Consider the following 22,188-nt stretch of genomic DNA (forward strand, 5'->3'; position numbering starts at 1 on the left):
GCATTCTCTCAACCAGCTTCATGAGGTAGTCACCTGGAATGCATTTCAATTAACAGGTGTGCCTTGTTAAAAGTTAATTTGTGGAATTTCTTTCCTTCTTAATGCATTTGAGCCAATCAGTTGTGTTGTGACAGGTTAGAAAATAGCCTATTTGGCAAAAGACCAAGTCCATATTTTTGCAAGAGCAGCTCAAATAAGCAAAGAGAAACGACAGTCCATCATTACTTTAAGACATTAAGGTCAGTCAATACGGAATAGAAGACCCAGAGTTTCCTTTGCTGCAGAGGATAAGTTCATTAGAGTTACCAGCCTCAGAAATTGTACCCCAAATAAATGCTTCACAGAGCTCAAGTAACAGACACATCTCAACATCAGCTGTTCAGATGAGACTGTGTGAATTAGGCCTTCATGGTCGAATTGCTGCAAAGAAACCACAACTAAAGGACACCAATGAGAAGAGACTTGCTTGGGCCAAGAAACACAAGCAATGGACATTAGGCCGGTGGAAATATGTAATTTGGTCTGGAGTCCAAATGGGAGATTTTTGGTTCCTACCGCTGTGATCTACGGCCCGGCCCTACTTTTTTAAAGGTATCTGTGACCAACAGATGCACATCTGTATTACCAGTCATGTGAAATCCATAGATTTTTATTTTTTATTTAACTATGCAAGTCAGTTAAGAACAAATTGTTATTTACAATGACAGCCTACCCCGGAAAATCCTAACGACGCTGGGCCAATTGTGTGCCCCCCTATGGGACTCCCAATCACGGCTGGTTGTGATACAGCCTGAAATTGAACCAGGGTCTGTAGTGACGCCTCTAGCACTGAGAGGCAGTGCCTTAGACGTCACTCGGGAGCCCAAGGGCCTAATTCATTTATTGAAAATGACTGATTTCCTTATGAACTGTAAAATCTTTTAAATGGTTTCATTTACATTTTTGTTCAGTTAGTAGTAACCTATCTTACCACCCTCAAGCTCAATTGTAGTCTGTTGCACTATGGTGACTTTGTATTTTAAGATAACAGGAGAAGTATAAAGCTGTTGACATATATTCAATAATAGAGAAGACAGGAAGTGCTTCACAACAATTGGAGCAGTTAGAAATCTATTTGTGTTCATCTAACAGCCATGAAGTTATGAGCTACGAAACTGGAACACATAATAATACACATGGAAGTACCCTATATGGCTTATCATTATGATGTATGCTGTCTTTGTCCTCATTATGGTGTATGCTGTCTTTGTCCTCATTATGGTGTATGCTGTCTTTGTCCTCATTATGGTGTATGCTGTCTTTGTCCTCATTATGGTGTATGCTGTCTTTGTCCTCATTATGGTGTATGCTGTCTTTGTCCTCATTATGGTGTATGCTGTCTTTGTCCTCATTATGGTGTATGCTGTCTTTGTCCTCATTATGGTGTATGCTGTCTTTGTCCTCATTATGGTGTATGCTGTCTTTGTCCTCATTATGGTGTATGCTGTCTTTGTCCTCATTATGGTGTATGCTGTCTTTGTCCTCATTATGGTGTATGCTGTCTTTGTCCTCATTATGGTGTATGCTGTCTTTGTCCTCATTATGGTGTATGCTGTCTTTGTCCTCATTATGGTGTATGCTGTCTTTGTCCTCATTATGGTGTATGCTGTCTTTGTCCTCATTATGGTGTATGCTGTATTTGTCCTCATTATGGTGTATGCTGTCTTTGTCCTCATTATGGTGTATGCTGTCTTTGTCCTCATTATGGTGTATGCTGTCTTTGTCCTCATTATGGTGTATGCTGTCTTTGTCCTCATTATGGTGTATGCTGTCTTTGTCCTCATTATGGTGTATGCTGTCTTTGTCCTCATTATGGTGTATGCTGTCTTTGTCCTCAGTATGGTACACGCTGTCTTTGTCCTCATTATGGTACACGCTGTCTTTGTCCTCATTATGGTATATGCTGTCTTTGTCCTCATTATGGTATATGCTCTCTTTGTCCTCATTATGGTATATGCTGTCTTTGTCCTAAAGGCCTTTTCGAAGGAAGCTCCTTTTGTATTAGGGAATAAGGCTGTAGATGTTCAAAAGTGTGTTTCTGGATTCTTATAGTAAACATACAAAGTCAACAGGATAAAGAGGACAGGATTACCTTGTGGACTTTACCTCAGAGAAGAAGGACACAACCTGAACAACATCAACACACTCATCCTCAGTTACTCTCTGGAGGTTGTCTGGAAAGTCATTGAGTGTGAACCTCCCTTAGACGTAGTCAATCAGTCTGTATTATATTCCACATTCAAACATAATAATTAAGTGTGTCCACTTCCACACTAGGAAGCAATAATTGAGTGTGTACTCCATCCCTCAGACATAGTCGTTGAGTCTGTAGCCACTGCTGGACACTGAGGTGCGTGAGGGAGCGCGGTTGCCATTCAGTGCGGTAGGGGGATAGTAGGGGGGTGCTGGGGTGTTTAAAGTGCTGAAGACAGGGGGAGGAGGAGGGTGGTGACGACGAGGTAGCTGGAGGGGGAGGGCGTTCCCGGGCCGCCCCTCACAGTTCCAACAGAGCACCGCCCCTCCCATCAGACTTAGACAGGCCGAGACATAGCCCAAATACACCGCCATGCCAATCTCATACTTCATACCTGCAACACATAGTAACATTTCTTGTTATTTATCTGAACAGACAATTATAAGCAAAATCTGAGTTCTAATACAATACAAGTAAATAAAGCAGGACTGATAGAATGAATAGTACCTTCAGGTAGGATGGGGTTGTAGAAGTCGAGGATGACATCATTGGTTGTCCAGCAGACAGTGATAAGGCAGAGCATGCCTGCAGACAGGAAGCAGACCCCTCCACTGATGGCCAGGACGTGCTTGGTGGGGGAGCGTCGGGCACAGCGGGTACACTTCATCCCTGTAGAGGACACCAGGACTGCCAGGGTGGAGGTCAGACAGGATAGCACCATCAACGCCCGCGCTGCCTAGAGGGAGGGAGCAGGGTTGAGGGTCGAGGGAGGAGGGAGGAGAAAGGAATTTAGTGAATGAATCAATGAATGAATCAATTAACAAATCAATCAACCAATCATTCCTACTTGTAGGTCAGGTGGCAGAGCCAGCATTGAGCGATGTACTTCACACTGGTAGATGCCCGTGCTGTGCCACACACACTCCATCCAGAGCCCCTTCATGTATGCAGTAGTTGTGATGATGTTAGAGCCCACATATAACGTCCGCCGCCAATGGGGGAGCACCGTAGCAACTACACTAACTACAAGCCCCAACAGACCCAGGAAGAAGCCCAAGAGCTGGACCACCATGCTGGCCATTTCTGCAACATCTGCTGATGGAGAACTACACACACAGAACTTAAAACAAAACTAGCTCACACACTGCACTGCTACACCCAAGACAACACACACAGAACCACACACACAGAGCAACACACACAACCACACAATAATCCCTTTGAGACGTGAGTTTAGTATCCTATTATTCTGGTCTTTAGCTCTGGTTCCCAGCTGTACAGTTGGAACTCCAGTGGGTCTAGAGTCAGTCACAGTGTTGAAGTCATCCCGCAGTGGTGGTCTCTTTGGGGCTCAGGGGTTGTGGATTCACTGGCTTCAGTGTTGTCTCCGAAGCTCTGTGCTGTGACTTCAGTCTCTGGGGCTAGGCTTCAGTTGTTGTCTCTGGCGTTGTTTTAAACAATGGCTGTGGCTTCCACATGCTCTCTAGTGCTCTCTCTGACAAGGCCTTCTACTGACGCTTCTGTCCTTGGTCTTGTTGGCTGAGCCTGCGACCAATAGCTTATTTGTTCAGCTCCACCTGTTGATTGTAGTCCCCTGGGCTCAGCTAGCTAGTCTCTCTTTGACTGTGACTGTCCCCCTGCCCCTGTGGAGAACACACATGATTAAACATTCACAGAAACCAACACTCAGCTGAGTTGAATGTTACATACCACTAACTTCTGAATGAGAATGAGAGACCTTTTTATAACCCCTTGTTTAGAAACACTGAAACGACTTAATGAGAAGCATTTAGCTGGTCCATAATAAATAATGGATTTAATAAAACTCATTTTATTATAGGCTAATCATACTGTTTGGAATTTTATCACTGTGAATATGTAACATGCCGTTGGAATATAGAAGTCTACAAAAGTGGTAACTGTGGTTCATTCACAGACAGATGTGTCATTTAGTCTCAAGCTTCATCAAATAATTTGCATGTAGCTCAGCTGGTAGAGCATGGTGCTTGTAATGCTAGGATAGTGAGTTTGATTCCTGGGACCACCAGGAATATGTCAAATGTATACATGCATGACTCTCAGTTGCATTGGATAAAATAGTTTGCTAAATGGCATATATATATATGTATATGGTACCTCCTAATTGTATTTAACCACAGGACAGAATTATTTTAATATGCTTTTGTATGAATGCTGCACGGCAAGTTTGATTAAATTGAGATTCTTGGAAGGGCCTCTGAGGTGCAGATACTGTAGTTTAGACGTTTAAGTATTGGGAACCCAAGGGTAGTTAAGCATTGACTTTCACTCACTCTGTTTTCCCGTCCTCTCCTTCATCTTATGTAACTTACTTTGGAAAACAAATTTTATTGTGATTTGAAAAATGCAGATAGGAGAGGGCCATGGATCTAGTAAACATTATAGCACACATTGCCACACCCACTATCGTTGTTTACAACAAATGCCAGTAATATTAAATATCACAGCAAAGTTGATTGTGTCATAAAGCATAAAGTAATAAAACATTATTATCTGAAGAAGTGGAGGAGAGAGGGGGTGTTGTCGGTACACTAAAGTTCTTCTACTATCCACATAGTAGAAACCTTTGAATAACTATTTTTGGTTCAAGGTAGAATCTTTTGGTTCCAGAAGCTTTTTGGATTCCAGGTAAAAACCTTTTTGGGTTCCATGTAGAATCCTGTCCTTTCTACATGGAACCCCAAAAGGGTGCTCCTTTGGGGATAGCTGAAGAACCCTTTTGGAACCTTTCTTTCAAAGAGTGTAGATAATGTGTGGAAGCTTTTGCATATGGGATCAGAGTCCTGATATGATTCTACTGCTGCCAGTGGGTCACACACACACACACACACACACACACACACACACACACACACACACACACACACACACACACACACACACACACACACACACACACACACACACACACACACACACACACACACACACACACACACACACACACACACACACACACACACACACACACACACACACACACACACACACACACACACACACACACACACACACACACACACACAAACTCTGGACAGTGACAGACAGGAGGCCTGCAGGCTCCAGACATGGCTGATCCAAAATAGAATTAACACCTCAGAACTAAACCACATGCCGTTGCTATTCTGCTTTATACACATATGCCTATCATTTAGACTACTACAGTTCTCCTTTGCCTCATTCAGAGAGATTAAAGTTGACGTCAATACTATGATGTTTCACTTTCTACTCAACTTTCCAGTTTTCCTTCATCTACCACCAATCTTGAAACAAAACCGTCACCATTATACTAGTTCTATACTCTATCAAAGCGCAACAGTTCCATTCCTCACTGGGACACTGGGAACAGAATGCTCTTTGTGTTTAATGATTGATTCTGTAAGGGAGGAGACACCCACACAATAGAACAACAGATGAACATGTTTTTGGCTACTGCTCACGTGAGTTCAAACTTAATTTTTCCGTGCACGTAGCACAGATAATACAAAGCTACAAAATAAGAACCCCAACAAAGTGATTTACTCAACACCTACACCCTCCTCTTTCCTTCTTACCTGTGACAAGTATATCCAGCCGGGTGCTGTCCAATGCTGCAGGAGGCGGGAAGCGGCTGGCAGTCTATGTTTATGTGTTCTTTGCAGATTCACAGACACATGTTATAAAGCATTTATATGACTCTCTATAGTTAACAGGCTTGTCAATGCTGCACGCCACAACCCAGACCAGACCAGCGCTCTGTCTGCTTGCTCTCTCTTACTCTCTCTTTCCCTCTATTACCAGTGTTGCCTCTGCTTCAGTGTCCAAGTGGGGGCAGTGTATGGGTATGTGTGTGTTCTTATTGTCCTGTTAGGGAGGTGACAACTGTCTGTCAGTAATGTTACGCAGTGTGGCTCGGTCTGGTGTAGCTTACTTCAGCTCTATCAGGGTTAGATCAAAACATAGTTCCTGCCCCAGGGGAAGAGGGAGGGCATGTTCCTCCTCCTCCTCACCAGTCAATATGGGGATCTGTCAACAACAAAAAGTAAGATGTAAACAACAGATCAAAATGAAAAATGTTTGATGACAGTGCAGTATCTAATCTTAGACTATTTAAGAAGACAATAGCAGATAATGACAGTATTATAAATGATCATGCCTTAGCTGGTCATTACTGAGACGTGCTTAAGGAAGAATGTTTGGAATACTGATGTTAACCTTTCTGGGTTTAAGCTTTTTCGGCAAAACATTTCTTCCAAAGGTGGTGGAGTGGCAATCTTTACCAAGGATCACAGTCAGTGCTCGGTTGTCTCCAAATCTGTCCCAAAACAATTTGATTTGCAGGTTTTAAGCATTACATTTTCAAATAGCTCTTCATTGACTGTTACATTTCCTCATCTCCCACCCCTTCTAATGTGACTATCACCGACGCTTCTCCCTCTATTTCCACCTGCCCCGCTACAAAGTTTCTCCCTGCAGGCAGTCACTGAGTCCGAGGTGCTAGGAGCTCCTTAAACTTGACCCCAAAAAAACATCTTGGTCATATTGTTTAGACCCTTTGTTCTTTAAGGTTGCTGCCCCTATCATCACCAAGCCTATCTACAACCTTTTTAACCTGTCTCTCCTTTGTTCTTTAAGGTTGCTGCCCCTATCATCACCAAGCCTATCTCCAACCTTTTTAACCTGTCTCTGCTTTCTTCTTTAAGGTTGCTGCCCCTATCATCACCAAGCCTATCTACAACCTTTTTAACCTGTCTCTCCTTTGTTCTTTAAGGTTGCTGCCCCTATCATCACCAAGCCTATCTCCAACCTTTTTAACCTGTCTCTGCTTTCTTCTTTAAGGTTGCTGCCCCTATCATCACCAAGCCTATCTCCAACCTTTTTAACCTGTCTCTGCTTTGTTCTTTAAGGTTGCTGCCCCTATCATCACCAAGCCTATCTCCAACCTTTTTAACCTGTCTCTGCTTTCTTCTTTAAGGTTGCTGCCCCTATCATCACCAAGCCTATCTACAACCTTTTTAACCTGTCTCTGCTTTGTTCTTTAAGGTTGCTGCCCCTATCATCACCAAGCCTATCTCCAACCTTTTTAACCTGTCTCTCCTTTGTTCTTTAAGGTTGCTGCCCCTATCATCACCAAGCCTATCTCTGACCTTTTTAACCTGTCTCTCCTTTGTTCTTTAAGGTTGCTGCCCCTATCATCACCAAGCCTATCTCCAACCTTTTTAACCTGTCTCTGCTTTGTTCTTTAAGGTTGCTGCCCCTATCATCACCAAGCCTATCTACAACCTTTTTAACCTGTCTCTGCTTTCTTCTTTAAGGTTGCTGCCCCTATCATCGCCAAGCCTATCTCCAACCTTTTTAACCTGTCTCTGCTTTCTTCTTTAAGGTTGCTGCCCCTATCATCACCAAGCCTATCTCCGACCTTTTTAACCTGTCTCTCCTTTGTTCTTTAAGGTTGCTGCCCCTATCATCACCAAGCCTATCTCCAACCTTTTTAACCTCAATGATGTCATCATTGCCCTTGATTCTAAGCAATATAGCCTTTGTGCACATTCCATGATCTAACGTTCTAAACAGTTTTTTACTAGGTGTCTTCAGGCCTCAAATGAATATTAATGATGTTCATCAAATTGTTAAATCCGCTTCAGAGACTCCAGCTAGCAAGAATGAAAAGTGGTTCAAGATGTATATAGGAAGCTACATAGACAACTATGAAGGTAAATACCAAGTCAGTGACAGATATAACGTTAGCTAGTTACTTCGTAAAATGATGTAACGTTGACATAATCTACCCGAGAACGTGTGTATTTTCGTTAGATTGGTTAAGTTACGCTTGCTAGCTATATTTGCTAGCTAAAAATAATTGTTATTCATGTCTTCTACACAGTATCTAACAAAGATACATTGACAGGGGAGATCACCGTGAGGGCTGCCTGCCACAGGTCCATGAGGAAGAGTGAAAAGCTGCACAGCATGAGAATAGGGAAAGGTTATAGATAGCTACTAGGGACCTTGTTAAACATCTCCTGTGAGACACTGTCATCATGGTCAAAATGTGTTGGAGACAGTGTCAGTGTTTAATCTTATCAGTAGATAGACATTAATGATGGGTCCCAATCCCAATTTAGAATTGCCCACTTTACCAAATAACCTGTTAAGATCTGTTGATGCAGTGTTTGGTAATTGTGTTATTGAGACACAATCTATTCCGGTATAGTTAAATGAGTCCCTAGTTAACAAGACTAGACACTACTATGTTTATTGTTATTTATGGGCCTCATCATTCTTGTTTCTCACTTCAGTCACTTCACTTATCTTCACAGATGGTGTTAAAGCACTCCGTACCAGTGAGAGTGGTCCAAAGCCACTGCTCCTGTGTTGCAGGAAGTGCGGGGTGCAATCATCTGGTAGCCCTTCTTTACCAGACAGCGCACTACTCTCAATGAAACATTCCTGCTGCACCACCAGTTCACAGCTGCACAGACACAGAACAGCGTTGGCACAAGCCAAGAACACTTGTGAGTCTGTCAATATCCATTAAAAAATAATTCTGTAAAGTATTCAGCCTATGTAACAGTAAATCCTTGTTAATTAGGGTGTGAAGCCAGGTCCGGTTGGTGGGATATAGTTCCGTAAACCAACTAACTCGTGTGCTGATGGAATAAGGTAAGTTGGAGGTTCCTAGAATGGAAACATTTTAGAAAACATTTTCTTGTATCCAGATGATAATGACAAATATTTGGGACAAAGACTGGGGGCAAATACATACATGTAATCTATAAATCTGTATATTTTAATTCATTTAAAAAAAACTTTCGGGCTTGTGCTGTTTCTGGAAAAGTCTTTGTCATAGTAATCTCTCCAACCTGATGGTAAGGTTTTAAAATGTTTTGCAGATGTTCTCTCTACAAAGCACTCAATGGATACATGCCTGACATGGACCTTCTCCGCGTCTCAGAAATGTATGCCAACTTTTCTCCACTTACTGCCCCTCTTGTGACAACAATGGAAATGTCAGCTGACGTGCTCCTGGTTGAGTCCGCCTTTGGGCCAGTGTAAGCCGGCAGTGTTCTGTCCTATCAGCTTCCACAGCCAAAGACCCGTGAAATTGTGAAGATTACCGATGGCCCTTCTCCACCAATACTTCCCTTAGATGGCTACAGGCTTCAGGCTTCCCAGTGTGCTTACGTCCTTAGCCATCAGGAGCAGTTCCACCTCAAGGCATTAGAGACAACCTACGAGATGTCACACAAAGTCAAAGTTGCTACAAGGGAGCAGAGCAGCAGCCCGGAATGGCATCAGCTCAGGAAAATGAGAACAACATAATCTCACTTCCAAGAGGTTTGCCATGTCCAGGGAGAGACCTCAGCTGACCACCTAGCTGAGCAGATGTTCAAGGGATCTGGTATGCAGAGCATGGAGATGAAGAGGGGGCTAGCCATGGAGCCAGTGGCTGTACAGGGATCTGGTATGCAGACCATGGAGATGAAGAGGGGGCTAGCCATGGAGCCAGTGGATATACAGGGATCTGGTATGCAGACCATGGAGATGAAGAGGGGGCTAGCCATGGAGCCAGTGGATATACAGGGATCTGGTATGCAGACCATGGAGATGAAGAGGGGGCTAGCCTTGGAGCCAGTGGCTGTACAGGGATCTGGTATGCAGACCATGGATATGAGGAGGGGGCTAGCCATGGAGCCAGTGGCTGTACAGGGATCTGGTATGCAGACCATGGAGATGAAGAGGGGGCTAGCCATGGAGCCAGTGGTTGTACAGGGATCTGGTATGCAGACCATGGAGATGAAGAGGGGGCTAGCCATGGAGCCAGTGGCTGTACAGGGATCTGGTATGCAGACCATGGATATGAAGAGGGGGCTAGCCATGGAGCCAGTGGCTGTACAGGGATCTGGTATGCAGACCATGGAGATGAAGAGGGGCTAGCCATGGAGCCAGTGGCTGTACAGGGATCTGGTATGCAGACCATGGAGATGAAGAGGGGGCTAGCCATGGAGCCAGTGGCTGTACAGGGATCTGGTATGCAGACCATGGAGATGAAGAGGGGGCTAGCCATGGAGCCAGTGGCTGTACAGGGATCTGGTATGCAGACCATGGAGATGAAGAGGGGGCTAGCCATGGAGCCAGTGGCTGTACAGGGATCTGGTATGCAGACCATGGAGATGAAGAGGGGGCTAGCCATGGAGCCAGTGGCTGTACAGGGATCTGGTATGCAGACCGTGGAGATGAAGAGGGGGCTAGCCATGGAGCCAGTGGCTGTACAGGGATCTGGTATGCAGACCGTGGAGATGAAGAGGGGGCTAGCCATGGAGCAAGTGGATATACAGGGATCTGGTATGCAGACCATGGAGATGAAGTTGGGGCTAGCCATGGAGCCAGTGGCTGTACAGGGATCTGGTATGCAGACCATGGAGATGAAGAGGGGGCTAGCCATGGAGCCAGTGGATATACAGGGATCTGGTATGCAGACCATGGATATGAAGAGGGGGCTAGCCATGGAGCCAGTGGCTGTACAGGGATCTGGTATGCAGACCATGGAGATGAAGAGGGGGCTAGCCATGGAGCCAGTGGATATACAGGGATCTGGTATGCAGACCATGGAGATGAAGAGGGGCTAGCCATGGAGCCAGTGGCTATACAGGGATCTGGTATGCAGACCATGGAGATGAAGAGGGGACTAGCCATGGAGCCAGTGGATATACAGGGATCTGGTATGCAGACCATGGAGATGAAGAGGGGGCTAGCCATGGAGCCAGTGGCTGTACAGCGATCTGGTATGCAGACCATGGAGATGAAGAGGGGGCTAGCCATGGAGTCAGTGGCTGCACAGGGATCTGGTATGCAGATCATGGAGATGAAGAGGGGGCTAGCCATGGAGCCAGTGGATATACAGGGATCTGGTATGCAGACCATGGAGATGAAGAGGGGGCTAGCCTTGGAGCCAGTGGCTGTACAGGGATCTGGTATGCAGACCATGGAGATGAAGAGGGGGCTAGCCATGGAGTCAGTGGCTGCACAGGGATCTGGTATGCAGACCATGGAGATGAAGAGGGGGCTAGCCATGGAGCCAGTGGCTGTACAGGGATCTGGTATGCAGACCATGGAGATGAAGAGGGGGCTAGCCATGGAGCCAGTGGATATACAGGGATCTGGTATGCAGACCATGGAGATGAAGAGGGGGCTAGCCATGGAGCCAGTAGCTGTAAAGGAGTACTGCACACTGAAGAATGTTAACTTCTTTCCGTGTGGCTTTGTAGTGCACCCAGATGCTCCGTGGTTAGGATCCTCTCCAGATGGAATCATATTTGATCCCAGTGTGAGACCACACTTTGGATTCTTAGAGGTCAAGTGCCCAAATGTACCAAGTTATGTTGACTGCCCTTATCTGAAGATACAGAATGGAGAGCTGAAGTTGAAGAGATCTCATGCTTACGCCTGCTCATGCAGGTGCAAGGTCAAATCCTTCTCACAGGTTGTAGCTGGTGTGACTTTGTCATCTGTACACAGGAGGACATCCTAGTTGACATCCTAGTTGACATCCTAGTTAAATGAAAGGATATATAAAGATCTACAGGTTTCAAAAACTATAAGAGAGAAGGTTGACCCCTTCTATTTTTACCACTACTTGCAGAAGTCTCTCGCACCTGAATGGATCCCCTGCATGGGTGCCCAGTTTAGTGGTTTTATGAAAAATAAGTATTGATGTTCTTGTGAAGAAATCTACAGTAGAATAGATTTGTTTCAAAAAAATGTATTTCAGCAAATGTTCAACAGTTCAGTTAATCAATTACACATCTCTAACATTGTATTCAGTCTTGCATTCTGGTTACTCATTGCCTAATTAAAGCCAATACAAGCTCCACACAAACTGATATTAACTACAACACAAATGATTGATACATGTCGTAGATAAACAAATTATTATTTTGCTGCTAGCAAATTAACACATGTACATTTACACTGGCTTGGTCCATGCTCTGGACCGGATTAGAGACGGCACAGTCCATAGGCAGCGCACCTTGTTCTTCATCCCCCTCAGTCGGAGCAGGAGGTTTCAGTCATCTTCCCCAAACACCAGGTCTCTTTTGAATGTGCCAGTTCCACACGAAGACAGTAGGAACAACACCTCTTTTTAGGTATTGTCGCCCCCCAATTTTCCCCCCAACAATGTCAATTTCGACTAAATGTGTACTACACACCTTTGTGTGTTTGGTGACAGCAAAGTTGTCATGACGTACTGCCACCAACCACCTTTTTCTGAGCTCTTCATCGACCGGGAAACGATGGAAGCTCACAATACCATTACATTTGGAAGAAACTAAACACAGAGGCACTGAACAATGTTCATTAGCACCTCCTTCGTGGGGCTGTAATTTAAACATATTCATTGCAAACTATTTCAGTCAGAAATGCATTGACGATAGCTAGTAAGCTAATGATAAAAACAATAGCAGAACTCGCTCCGGAAGTCATCAACCCAATCGGAAGTAAATTAGAACGTTGGAGGCTGTATAATGGATAGAGCCTATTGTGCTGCTATTTTTATTGACTTGGCCAAAGCTTTTGTTACGGTAGACCATTCCATTCTCGTGAGCCGGCTTAGGAGTATTGGTGTCATTGAGGGGTCTTTGGCCTGGTTTGCTAACTACCTCTCTCAAAGAGTGCAGTGTGTAAAGTCAGAAAATCTGCTGTCTCAGCCACTGCCTGTCACCAAGGAAGTACCCCAAGGCTCAATCCTAGGCTCCACGCTCTCTCAATTTACATCAACAACATAGCTCAGGCAGTAGGAAGCTCTCTCGCCCATTTATATGCCGATGATAAAGTCTTATACTCAGCTGGCTCCTCCCCGGATGTTGTGTTAAATACTCTACAACAAAGTTTTCTTAGTGTCCAACAAGCTTTCTCTGCCCTTAACCTTGTTCTGAACACAACAAAGGTCATGTGGTTTGGTAAGAAGAATGCCCCTCTTCCCACAGGTGTTGTTACTACCTCTGAGGGTTAAGAGCTTGAGGTAGTCACCTCATACAAGTACTTGGGAGTATGGCTAGACGGTACACTGTCCTTCTCTCAGCACATATCAAAGCTGCAGGCTAAGGTTAAATCTATACTTGGTTTCCTCTATCGTACTCGCTCCTCTTTCACCCCAGCTGTCAAACTAACCCTGATTCAGATTACCATCCTACCCATGCTGGATTACGGAGACATAAATGTATCGATTGGCAGGAAAGGGTGCTCTCAAGCAGATGTTTTTGATCCTTTCGTCCATCAGATTCGTCACCAATGCTCCTGACAGGACACATCACTGCACTCTATACTCCTCTGTAAACGGGTCATCTCTGTATACCCATCGCAAGACCCACTGGTTGATGCTTATTTATAAAACCCTCTTAGGCCTCACACCCCCCTATCTGAGATATCTACTGCAGCCCTCATTCTCCACATACAACACCCGTTCTGCCAGTCACATTCTGTTAAAGGTCCCCAAAGCACACATTTCAGTTCATCGCTCCTTATTTCAGTTCATTGCAGCTAACGACTGGAACGAGCTGCAACAAACACTCAAACTGGACATTTTCATCTCAATCGCTTCATTCAAAGACTCAATCATGGACACTCTTACTTACAGTTGTGGCTGCTTTGTGTGATGTATTGTTGTCTCTACCTTCTTGACCTTTGTGCTGTTGACTTTGCCCAATAATGTTTTGTACCATGTTTTTTTGCTGCCATGTTGTGTTGCTACCATGTTGTTGTCATGTTGTGTATCTACCATGCTGTGTCACATGTTGCTGCTTTGTTATGTTGTTGTCTTAGGTCTCTCTTTATGTAGTGTTGTGTCTCTCTTGTTGTGATGTGTGTTTTGTCCTATATTTATATTGTATTCATTTAAAAAAAAAATAATAATCCCAGGCCCTGTCCCCGTAGGAGGCCTTTTGCCTTTTCATTGTAAATAAGAATTTGTTCTTAAATAACTTGCCTAGTTAAATACATTTTAAATAAATAAACATAAAGCTCTTATCATGGGACAACAGAGTGACACATAAGTACAGTACCTGATATACAGGAGATCCCATGTGGTGTGAGCTCATCCAAATCTGCTGGTTGCTCTTGATCTGGTCAGTGATACACACTGCCACTCTATTCTTCGTCCCATTCACTAAATCTGTGTCTAAGGACGCTATAGAAGACAGGCACACAAGGCTATATTCCCAATCTGGCTGTCATTCCTCCATACAGTAGCCTAGCAGTGGCTTTTCTAGCAGCCTAGTGCAGCCCATCCTGCCCTGTGTCAGTCTCTTTTATAGGATTATGTGTCCTGTGTATCTCCTCCAGAGGGAGATGCCATATGAGTACCGAGGAGTTAATAGCCTTAGGGGAAGCACAGTAATCCTCCATGCATTAAGGAGCTGTGCTGGGCCCATTAGCTGTGCTGGGCCACAACTCAAGGAAAGGCTATAAACTATTGGGCCTCTGTCTGTAATAAGGTGTTTATTCTCTGCTTCTAGGACAGCAAATATGACATTTATATTTGATTGATCATTGTAAGCACCTGTTGAATTCAGATAAGGCCTAAACATTTCACATTCTAATCGCTTTATTCATAGGCTACTGTTACAGTAGATCTAGAAGCTCATGTCATGTCAGACTAATCATTAGACTAGCCTACATGAGAGGGATGGGGATTATAGGCAAATGTACATCGCACGTTTACATGACATTACAAAAGTAAAGTCAGCACAAAAACATTCAGAAAATGTTGATGGAAGGGAAGGTTATTTTTTTTCGCGCGAGATGAGTATTTCGCGGCAGAGCTGTTTCACTCGCGAGGGGTCGCCAAAAACAAGTCTGTCTGTAGTCCTACCTCAGCCTCAGGGAACGTTTCTTCTCAGCAGCTAGCTAGCCAAAATATTCACTTTATAGTCTATGATAAAAAAATAACAGTATAAGTCTGAAGACAGCTCACCTGTTTACTCAGTGTATGCTATTGTTGGATTCGTTTTCGCATCCAAAAGCTAAAGGTAAAGCCAGGCAAATGACAGCTAACGTTAGCTAGTTACAGTAGTTCACTCTTAAAGTTGACAGCTGTCTTTGATGTTGTTCTCTTTGGAAATGAATAAATTATTCTTGCCAAATGACCTTCAACCTTCAATTCCTAGTTTATCCTCGGGTCAATAGCGACCGGACAGTTTTGTGGCGATGGCGGCAGTCACCAGGAAATTCACCATGACCCAGAAGTTCCACCGCCGACGGTCCCGTCGCCAGCCCTATCCGGTGAGAACCATCACGACCCGGAGTCAGGGCATGGCCAGTGGCTGCTTCTTCGAGAGGCTGCCTGCAGAGGTGTTTGACATGGTCCTGGACAGACTCTCTGGTAGGTCTAACTAGCTAACTGGTTTAAATACAATGAATGGAGGAAGGGAGAGATAGAAGGAAAGGAAGGCTGGTAGGCCTGTCAATGTGTATGTTGATTGTCATTGACCTAATGACGGTCTTTCCAGTCATGTATTCTACTAGGCTAGCCAGCTGTGTGTGTGTGTGTGTGTGTGTGTGTGTGTGTGTGTGTGTGTGTGTGTGTGTGTGTGTGTGTGTGTGTGTGTGTGTGTGTGTGTGTGTGTGTGTGTGTGATATGACCCACATGCCTCTGTGTGTTGCAGTGCTTGAGATCAGTGTATTCAGCATGGTGTCCAAGGCCATCAGTCGCTACATTGTGAATCACATCTCTACTCAGACCTGGAGGAACAGAATGATCCTACAAAAGCTCCGGCACTGCTCCTCTCCCTCCTCTCCTCCCAAAGAGGACCCCGCCACCCTGGGACACTACAAAGCGCTGGGTAGGTAGTAGGTACAGCCTATAGGCGGGAATATGAAGTCAATCACAGCACTTTTCATAATACACTCTAGGCTACCTCAAAATAACTGTGTCTAGAAGTGCTTTTTAGTCATGTATGTGTTATGTCAATCTTTATTCATTCAGGGTTGACAAACAGATGTAGTCATGGTGTCACCTTGTTGTTTGTTTCTGCTTGTTGTCTCAGGGTTGTTGTTCAAGAGGTGTACCCTGTTGCTACCTACAAAGGACAGGTTGAAATTTATATATAGCAAGTTCTCCCAGGTAAGACAGAGAAAGGTGAGGGAGATAGATAAGGTTATGGAAATGAATGATAAGAATATTTAGCAATGTTGTTAAACTACTGTCGTAAAGCATGAGTTGTTACACATAAAAAATTTAAAAAGAACCAGTTAATCATTATAACACAGGTTGTGAAATCAAATATTTTACCTAGTTACAGTTCACATGAGGAAATCTATTAAATAAAATAAATGAAAATCAAATCAAATGTTATTTGTCACATGCGCCGAATACAACAGGTGTAGACCTTACAATGAAATGCTTACTTACAAACCCTTAACCAACAAGGCAGTTTTAAGAAAATACCCCCCAAAAAGTAAGAGATAAGAATAATAAACAATTAAAGAGCAGCAGTAAATAACAATAGCGGGGCTATATACAGGGGGCACCGGTGTTGAGGTAATTCAGGTAGTATGTACATGTAGGTAGAATTATTAAAGTGACTATGCATAGATAATAACAGAGAGTAGCAGCAGCGTAGAGGGGGGGGGGGGCAATGCAAATAGTCTGGGTAGCTATTTGATTAGCTGTTCAGGAGTCTTATGGCTTGGGGTAGAAGCTGTTTAGAAGCCTCTTTGACCTAGACTTGGTCCTCCAGTACTGCTTGCCATGTGATAGCAGAGAGAACAGTATATGAATAGGGTGGCTGGAGTCTTAGGGCCTTCCTCTGACACCGCCTGGTATATAGGTCCTGGATGGCAGGAAGTTTGACCATACACACTACCGTCTGTAGTGCCTTGTGGTCGGAGGCCGAGCAGTTGCAACCCGTCAGGGGGGAAAAGGTTATGTCGTGCCCTCTTCACGACTGTCTTGGTGCGCTTGGACAATGTTAGTTTGTTGGTGATGTGGACGCCAAGGAACTTGAAGCTCTTAACCTGCTCCGCTATAGCTCCGTCGATGAGAATGGGGGCGTGCTCGGTCCTTCTTTTCCTGTATTCCACAGTCATCTCTTTTGTCTTGTTCACGTTGAGGGAGAGGTTGTTCTCCTTGAACCACACGGTCAGTTCTCTGACCTCCCTATAGGCTGTCTCATCGTTGTCGGTGATCAGGCCTACCACTGTTTTGTCATGTGCAAACTTAATGATGGTGTTGGAGTTGTGCCTGGCCATGCAGTCATGAGTGAACATGGAGTACAGGAGGGAACTGAGCACGCATCCCTGAGGGGCCCCCCGTGTCGAGGATCACCGTGGCTGATGGGTTGTTACCTACACTTCCACCTGGGGGTGGCCCGTCAGAAAGTCCAGGAATAGGCCCTAATCTATGGAGTTCACATGATTGGGCAGTGGTGCAGCCATGGAGGGCATAGGCCCACTCACTTGGCAGGCAGGTCCACCCACTGGTGACCCAGGCCCAGCCAATTAGAATTAGTTTTCCCCCACAAAATGGCTTTATACAGAAATACTCCTCACATTATAAAGTAGCCTTTTATTGTCCCCAGCACAAGGCCTTTGAAACATTTCTGGGATTTTTTATTTCAGCTCATGAAACATGGCACCAACACTTTACATGTTGCGTTTATATTTTTGTTCAGTGTTGTAAGGCCTACATACTGTAGATTAGTGCTTCAACCCTGTTGCTGGAGAGCTATCCTCCTGTAGTAGGTTTTCAATCCAACCACAGGTGTAACTAACCTGATTCAGCTAATCATCCAGCTAGTTATTATAATCAGGTTTTCTAGATTATGGTTGGAACAAAAACCTACAGGACGGCAGCTCTCCAGGAACAGGGTTGGAGAGACCGGTTGTAGATGTCCATAGACTTACATAGACCGCTTGTCTCTCCCTGCCTCAGGTCCCGTGCTTCATGATGGAGCAGTGCACTGCCTCAACAGGCTGCCCTTTCTTCTCCAGCTACGGAGTTTTCTTGCAGGTGAGACCCTAAAGTTGTTTCAAAAGAAAAATACCTATGAAACACACAAGACAAATCTTTTCAGTCTCCTGAAAAAAAGATATGTAACAGATCATTGCTGTTTGACTGACAGACGTTGATTGCGGGCTGGGATGAGCTGGAGTGTCACCGGGTCTTCAACTTCCTGTGCGACTTCACAAACCTTCCCCGGAAGATCGAGTTGGTCGTCACTGGAAAGCCAGGTGGGTGTCTGTCCCTAATTCAGAGAGAGAGGGTGTGAGGAGGAAAGAGAGACAGTAATGTTTCTCCTCTGTGTCTAGGAGCATGTCAGCGGTTGGAGCTGCAGATCCGTGGGTTCTGTCGTCAGGTTCTGTTGGAGCCGTGGAGCAGCCGAAGAGACACTCTGTTCTGGCTCACCAGGATCCTCCAGTCCTGGCCCATGGTCTCACAGGCCAGGCTGCTGTTCATACTCTATGGACCACGGCTGCCTGACGGTTAGTATGCAGTGAGTTTGTGCATGGGTGTACATCCTCCAACCCTGGCCCTGGCCCATGGTAGAGTGTGTGTGTGTGTGTGTGTGTGTGTGTGTGTGTGTGTGTGTGTGTGTGTGTGTGTGTGTGTGTGTGTGTGTGTGTGTGTGTGTGTGTGTGTGTGTGTGTGTGTGTGTGTGTGTGTGTGTGTGTGTGTGTGTGTGTGTGTGTGTGTGTGTTAACAGTCTGTATTTTTTCCAGGTTCTCTGGGCTGGCAGGAGCAGCTGAGTGCAGGAGTAGCCCAGTGTTCTCTGTGGGACTTGGCCAAGGCTGTGATCCTGCTCCACAGTGACCTAGAGGCTAGAGACTGGACCACTGACACCGTACTGGCCATACTGGAGGAACTCACAGGTACACACACTTTAACCTTTTACTGTAGTGGGCTAAATCACGGTCACACGGAGTGATTCTTGCTAGCCTTTGAAACAAAGTATTTACCTCACACACATGGGCTTACAAAAAAGAAGACACCTGTACCATGTCAGATATAGAGCTGAGTTTGCATCCAAATATTACACTTTATATACATCACAGTAGACTGAAATATAACAAAACTGTTTGACATAGAAACACTGGACTTTCATTGTTTAAAAAAATAATCTTTATTAATTATGAAATAAATAATCTTTATTAATTATGAAATTATGAAAAATATTAATAACATTCCACCCGTGAGGCGAAAGAGGGCACTTTTCGTCGTTGACTGCACGAAAGGGCTACCATATCTTAACACACGCACACACACACCTTTATTCAGGTGCACACAGCGTCTTCGTTGTGCTCATCACATCTCTCTGGTCTCCCCAGTGCTCCCCCAGGCGTGGCATGTAGAGAGCGTGGCCAGGCTGTTGATCCTGTGTGGGAACAGTCTGTGTTACAGTATTCTGGCTAGCAAGGCTCTCAACGGTCGCCTCTTTGAGATCTCACGACTCCTCGTCTACCTCATACTGGTCAGTACACATCTGTGTGTGTGAGAAGGATGGCTATTCAAATCAAATCAAATATACACATATTTACCAGATGTTGGTGTAGCGAAATGCTTGTGTGTGTTATAGGTATGTTTCATATGTGTGTATTGTAGGTGTGTGAGAAGGACGGCTACTGTATGAACTGGTCGGTGAGGATGGTGCAGCAGGTGTGCCAGGTGTTCTTGTCGCCGTCAGACAGGTGGTCATTCATCCAGAGCGTTGAGAACATGTTCTCAGAGGTTACCATGGAGATGTACGAGGTTGTCATGGCAGGTGAGGACATGGCAGGGCAGGTGGTTCACTATGTTTGGTCCCAGATAGCCATATGGCCTTTGTCTGTACTGTCAGTAATCTCCCTCTCTTTCAGGTAACCGTCATGAGGATATGGAGACCTTCCAGAGCCTCCTGAATGCCAGCGCTCACTTCCACACTGAGATAGTCTACATGTTCCTCAAGAAGGGTTGAGGACAGAGAAAGGAAAGTGAGGGGCTGAAGAGATAAAGGGGTGAGGGGATAAGAGATAGAAGAAAAGGAGAGAGTAGGGACACTGTCAGGGAAATGATGATCTGAAGGTTTGTGTTTGAGCAGATAGAGGGATATAAAAGGAGTGAAGGTAGCCCAAGACGATAGGGAAAATTAAGGGTTTCTTCTCCCTTTGTCAACAGTATTCACATCATTACACTTTTATACTTTTGTTATACAGCTTATTTATACTTTTGTAAATCAACTGCTTTAAAATATTGGTATCCTGTAAAGGGAGTATTTAATTATATTTATAGATTTATTAACACAAGTTTGCAACTATTTATTGGCATTTCATAAAGGTGTTCAACTTGTACAGTATAATGGTTATGATGCATTGATTGTACTTGATGCTTCTGTGTTGATGGAAGCTGAAACTCGATCTGTTTTTGCATAAATTATTAAAATGGACTTTGGGGTCTACAGTGTTCGATTCACTATTATCTCCTCTCACTATGTGAGATCAATGAACATAAAGATCCAGCAAATAGAAAGATAAATTGTCACCCCCTTTGATGAAAAGGAAGAGACTACAAATCAAGAAAATACCAAGCCGTTTGTTTTCATTAAAACATCCCAATATATTGGTATATATTTAGCACTGACTGGTGTAATAAACTCAGCAACAACATTCGTAAAAATCCAAATAACTTCACAGATCTTCATTGTAAAGGGTCATTGTAAACACTGTTTTCCGTGCTTGTTCAATGACACATGAACAATTAATGAACATGCACCTGTGGAAAGGTCGTTAAAACTAACAGCTTACAGACGGAAGGTAATTAAGGTCACAGTTATGAAAACTTAGGACACTAAAGAGGCCTTTCTACTGACTCTGAAAAACACCAAAAGAAAGATGCCCAGGGTCCCTGCTCATCTGCGTGAACGTGTCTTTAGGCATGCTGCAAGGAGGCATGAGGTCTGCAGATGTGGCCAGGGCAATAAATTGCAATGTCTGTACTGTGAGACGCCTAAGACAGCGCTGCAGGGAGGCAGGACGGACAGCTGATTATCCTCGCAGTGACAGACCACGTGTTACAACACCTGCACAGGATCTGTACACCCGAACATCACAGCTGCAGGACAGGTACAGGATGGCAACAACTGCCTGAGTTACACCAGGAACGCACATTCCCTCCATCAGTGCTCAGACTGTCCGCAACAGGCTGAGAGGCTGGACTAAGGAAGGTCCTCACCAGACATCACCGGCAACAACGTCACCTATGGGCACAAACCCACCGTCGCTGGACCAGACAGGACTGGCAAAAAGTGCTCTTCACTGACGAGTCACGGTTCTGTCTCACCAGGGGTGATGGTCGGATTCACGTTTATCGTCGGAAGTAATGAGCGTTACACTGGCGCCTGTACTCTCCAGTGGGATTGATTTGGAGGTGGAGGGTCCGTCATGGTCTGGGGCGGTGTGTCACAGCATCATCGGACTGAGCTTGTTGTCATTGCAGGCAATCTCAATACTGCGTTACAGGGAAGACATTCTCCTCCCTCATGTGGTATCCTTCCTGCAGGCTCATCCTGACATGACCGTCCAGCATGAGAATGCTGATTGTCTGCAAGACAGGAATGTCAGTGTTCTGCCATGGCCAGCGAAGAGCCCGGATCTCAATCCCATTGAGCGTGTCTGGGACCTGTTGGATCGGAGGGTGAGGGCTAATGCCATTCCCCCCAGAAATGTCCGGGAACTTGCAGGTGCCTTGGTGGAAGAGTGGGGTAACATCTCACAGCAATAACTGCCAAATGTGGTGCAGTCCATGAGGAGGAGATGCACTGCACTATTTAATGCATCTGGTGGCTACACCAGATACTGACTGTTACTTTTGATTTTGACCCCCTTTGTTCAGGGACACATTATTCCATTTCTGTTAGTCACATGTCTGTGGAACCTGTTCAGTTTATGTCTCAGTTGTTGAATAT

The 22,188-nt window shown here is 44.8% G+C and overlaps 2 protein-coding genes across 3 annotated transcripts; one reads left to right on the plus strand and one right to left on the minus strand.

The window, feature by feature from the left end:
- Window positions 1–1,093: 1,093 nt before the first annotated feature.
- On the minus strand, window positions 1,094–14,522 carry LOC124044074 (claudin-14-like). Of its 2 annotated transcripts, XM_046363472.1 has the most exons (5): window positions 14,314–14,522; window positions 6,183–6,277; window positions 3,081–3,876; window positions 2,741–2,969; window positions 1,094–2,627 (listed from the first exon to the last, which is right to left on the minus strand). In XM_046363472.1, exons 3-5 carry the CDS (start codon window positions 3,312–3,314, stop codon window positions 2,347–2,349), a joined length of 744 nt encoding a protein of 247 aa, XP_046219428.1. In that variant the 5' UTR covers window positions 3,315–3,876; window positions 6,183–6,277; window positions 14,314–14,522; the 3' UTR covers window positions 1,094–2,346. The 2 variants fall into 2 exon arrangements, with proteins under 2 accessions (XP_046219428.1, XP_046219427.1); XM_046363471.1 differs by lacking the exons at window positions 6,183–6,277; window positions 14,314–14,522 and adding an exon at window positions 5,827–6,168.
- A 616-nt stretch (window positions 14,523–15,138) lies between these two features.
- Window positions 15,139–20,680, plus strand: LOC124042962 (F-box only protein 47-like). Its single transcript, XM_046361115.1, has 11 exons — window positions 15,139–15,279; window positions 15,418–15,632; window positions 15,916–16,092; window positions 16,297–16,373; window positions 18,183–18,260; window positions 18,373–18,481; window positions 18,560–18,733; window positions 18,971–19,120; window positions 19,577–19,719; window positions 19,851–20,010; window positions 20,105–20,680. The coding sequence occupies exons 2-11, from the start codon at window positions 15,458–15,460 to the stop codon at window positions 20,200–20,202; spliced, it is 1,341 nt and encodes a 446-aa protein (XP_046217071.1). The 5' UTR covers window positions 15,139–15,279; window positions 15,418–15,457; the 3' UTR covers window positions 20,203–20,680.
- The last annotated feature ends 1,508 nt before the right edge of the window (window positions 20,681–22,188 follow it).

Source organism: Oncorhynchus gorbuscha, linkage group LG09, assembly GCF_021184085.1.
Source record: "Oncorhynchus gorbuscha isolate QuinsamMale2020 ecotype Even-year linkage group LG09, OgorEven_v1.0, whole genome shotgun sequence".
NCBI classification, from domain to species: domain Eukaryota; kingdom Metazoa; phylum Chordata; class Actinopteri; order Salmoniformes; family Salmonidae; genus Oncorhynchus; species Oncorhynchus gorbuscha.

Excerpts from the sequence above, each read along its gene's own strand:
- LOC124042962 (XM_046361115.1), top strand. The coding sequence starts at position 15,458 with ATGGCGGCAGTCACCAGGAAATTCACCATGACCCAGAAGTTCCACCGC. Across the intron at positions 18,482-18,559 it reads GGTCGTCACTGGAAAGCCAG|GAGCATGTCAGCGGTTGGAG; the intron begins GTGGGTGTCTGT and ends CTCTGTGTCTAG. Across the intron at positions 19,121-19,576 it reads CATACTGGAGGAACTCACAG|TGCTCCCCCAGGCGTGGCAT; the intron begins GTACACACACTT and ends TGGTCTCCCCAG.
- LOC124044074 (XM_046363472.1), bottom strand. The coding sequence starts at position 3,314 with ATGGCCAGCATGGTGGTCCAGCTCTTGGGCTTCTTCCTGGGTCTGTTG. Across the intron at positions 2,970-3,080 it reads CTCTGCCACCTGACCTACAA|GCAGCGCGGGCGTTGATGGT; the intron begins GTAGGAATGATT and ends CCCTCCCTCTAG. Across the intron at positions 2,628-2,740 it reads CAACCCCATCCTACCTGAAG|GTATGAAGTATGAGATTGGC; the intron begins GTACTATTCATT and ends TATGTGTTGCAG.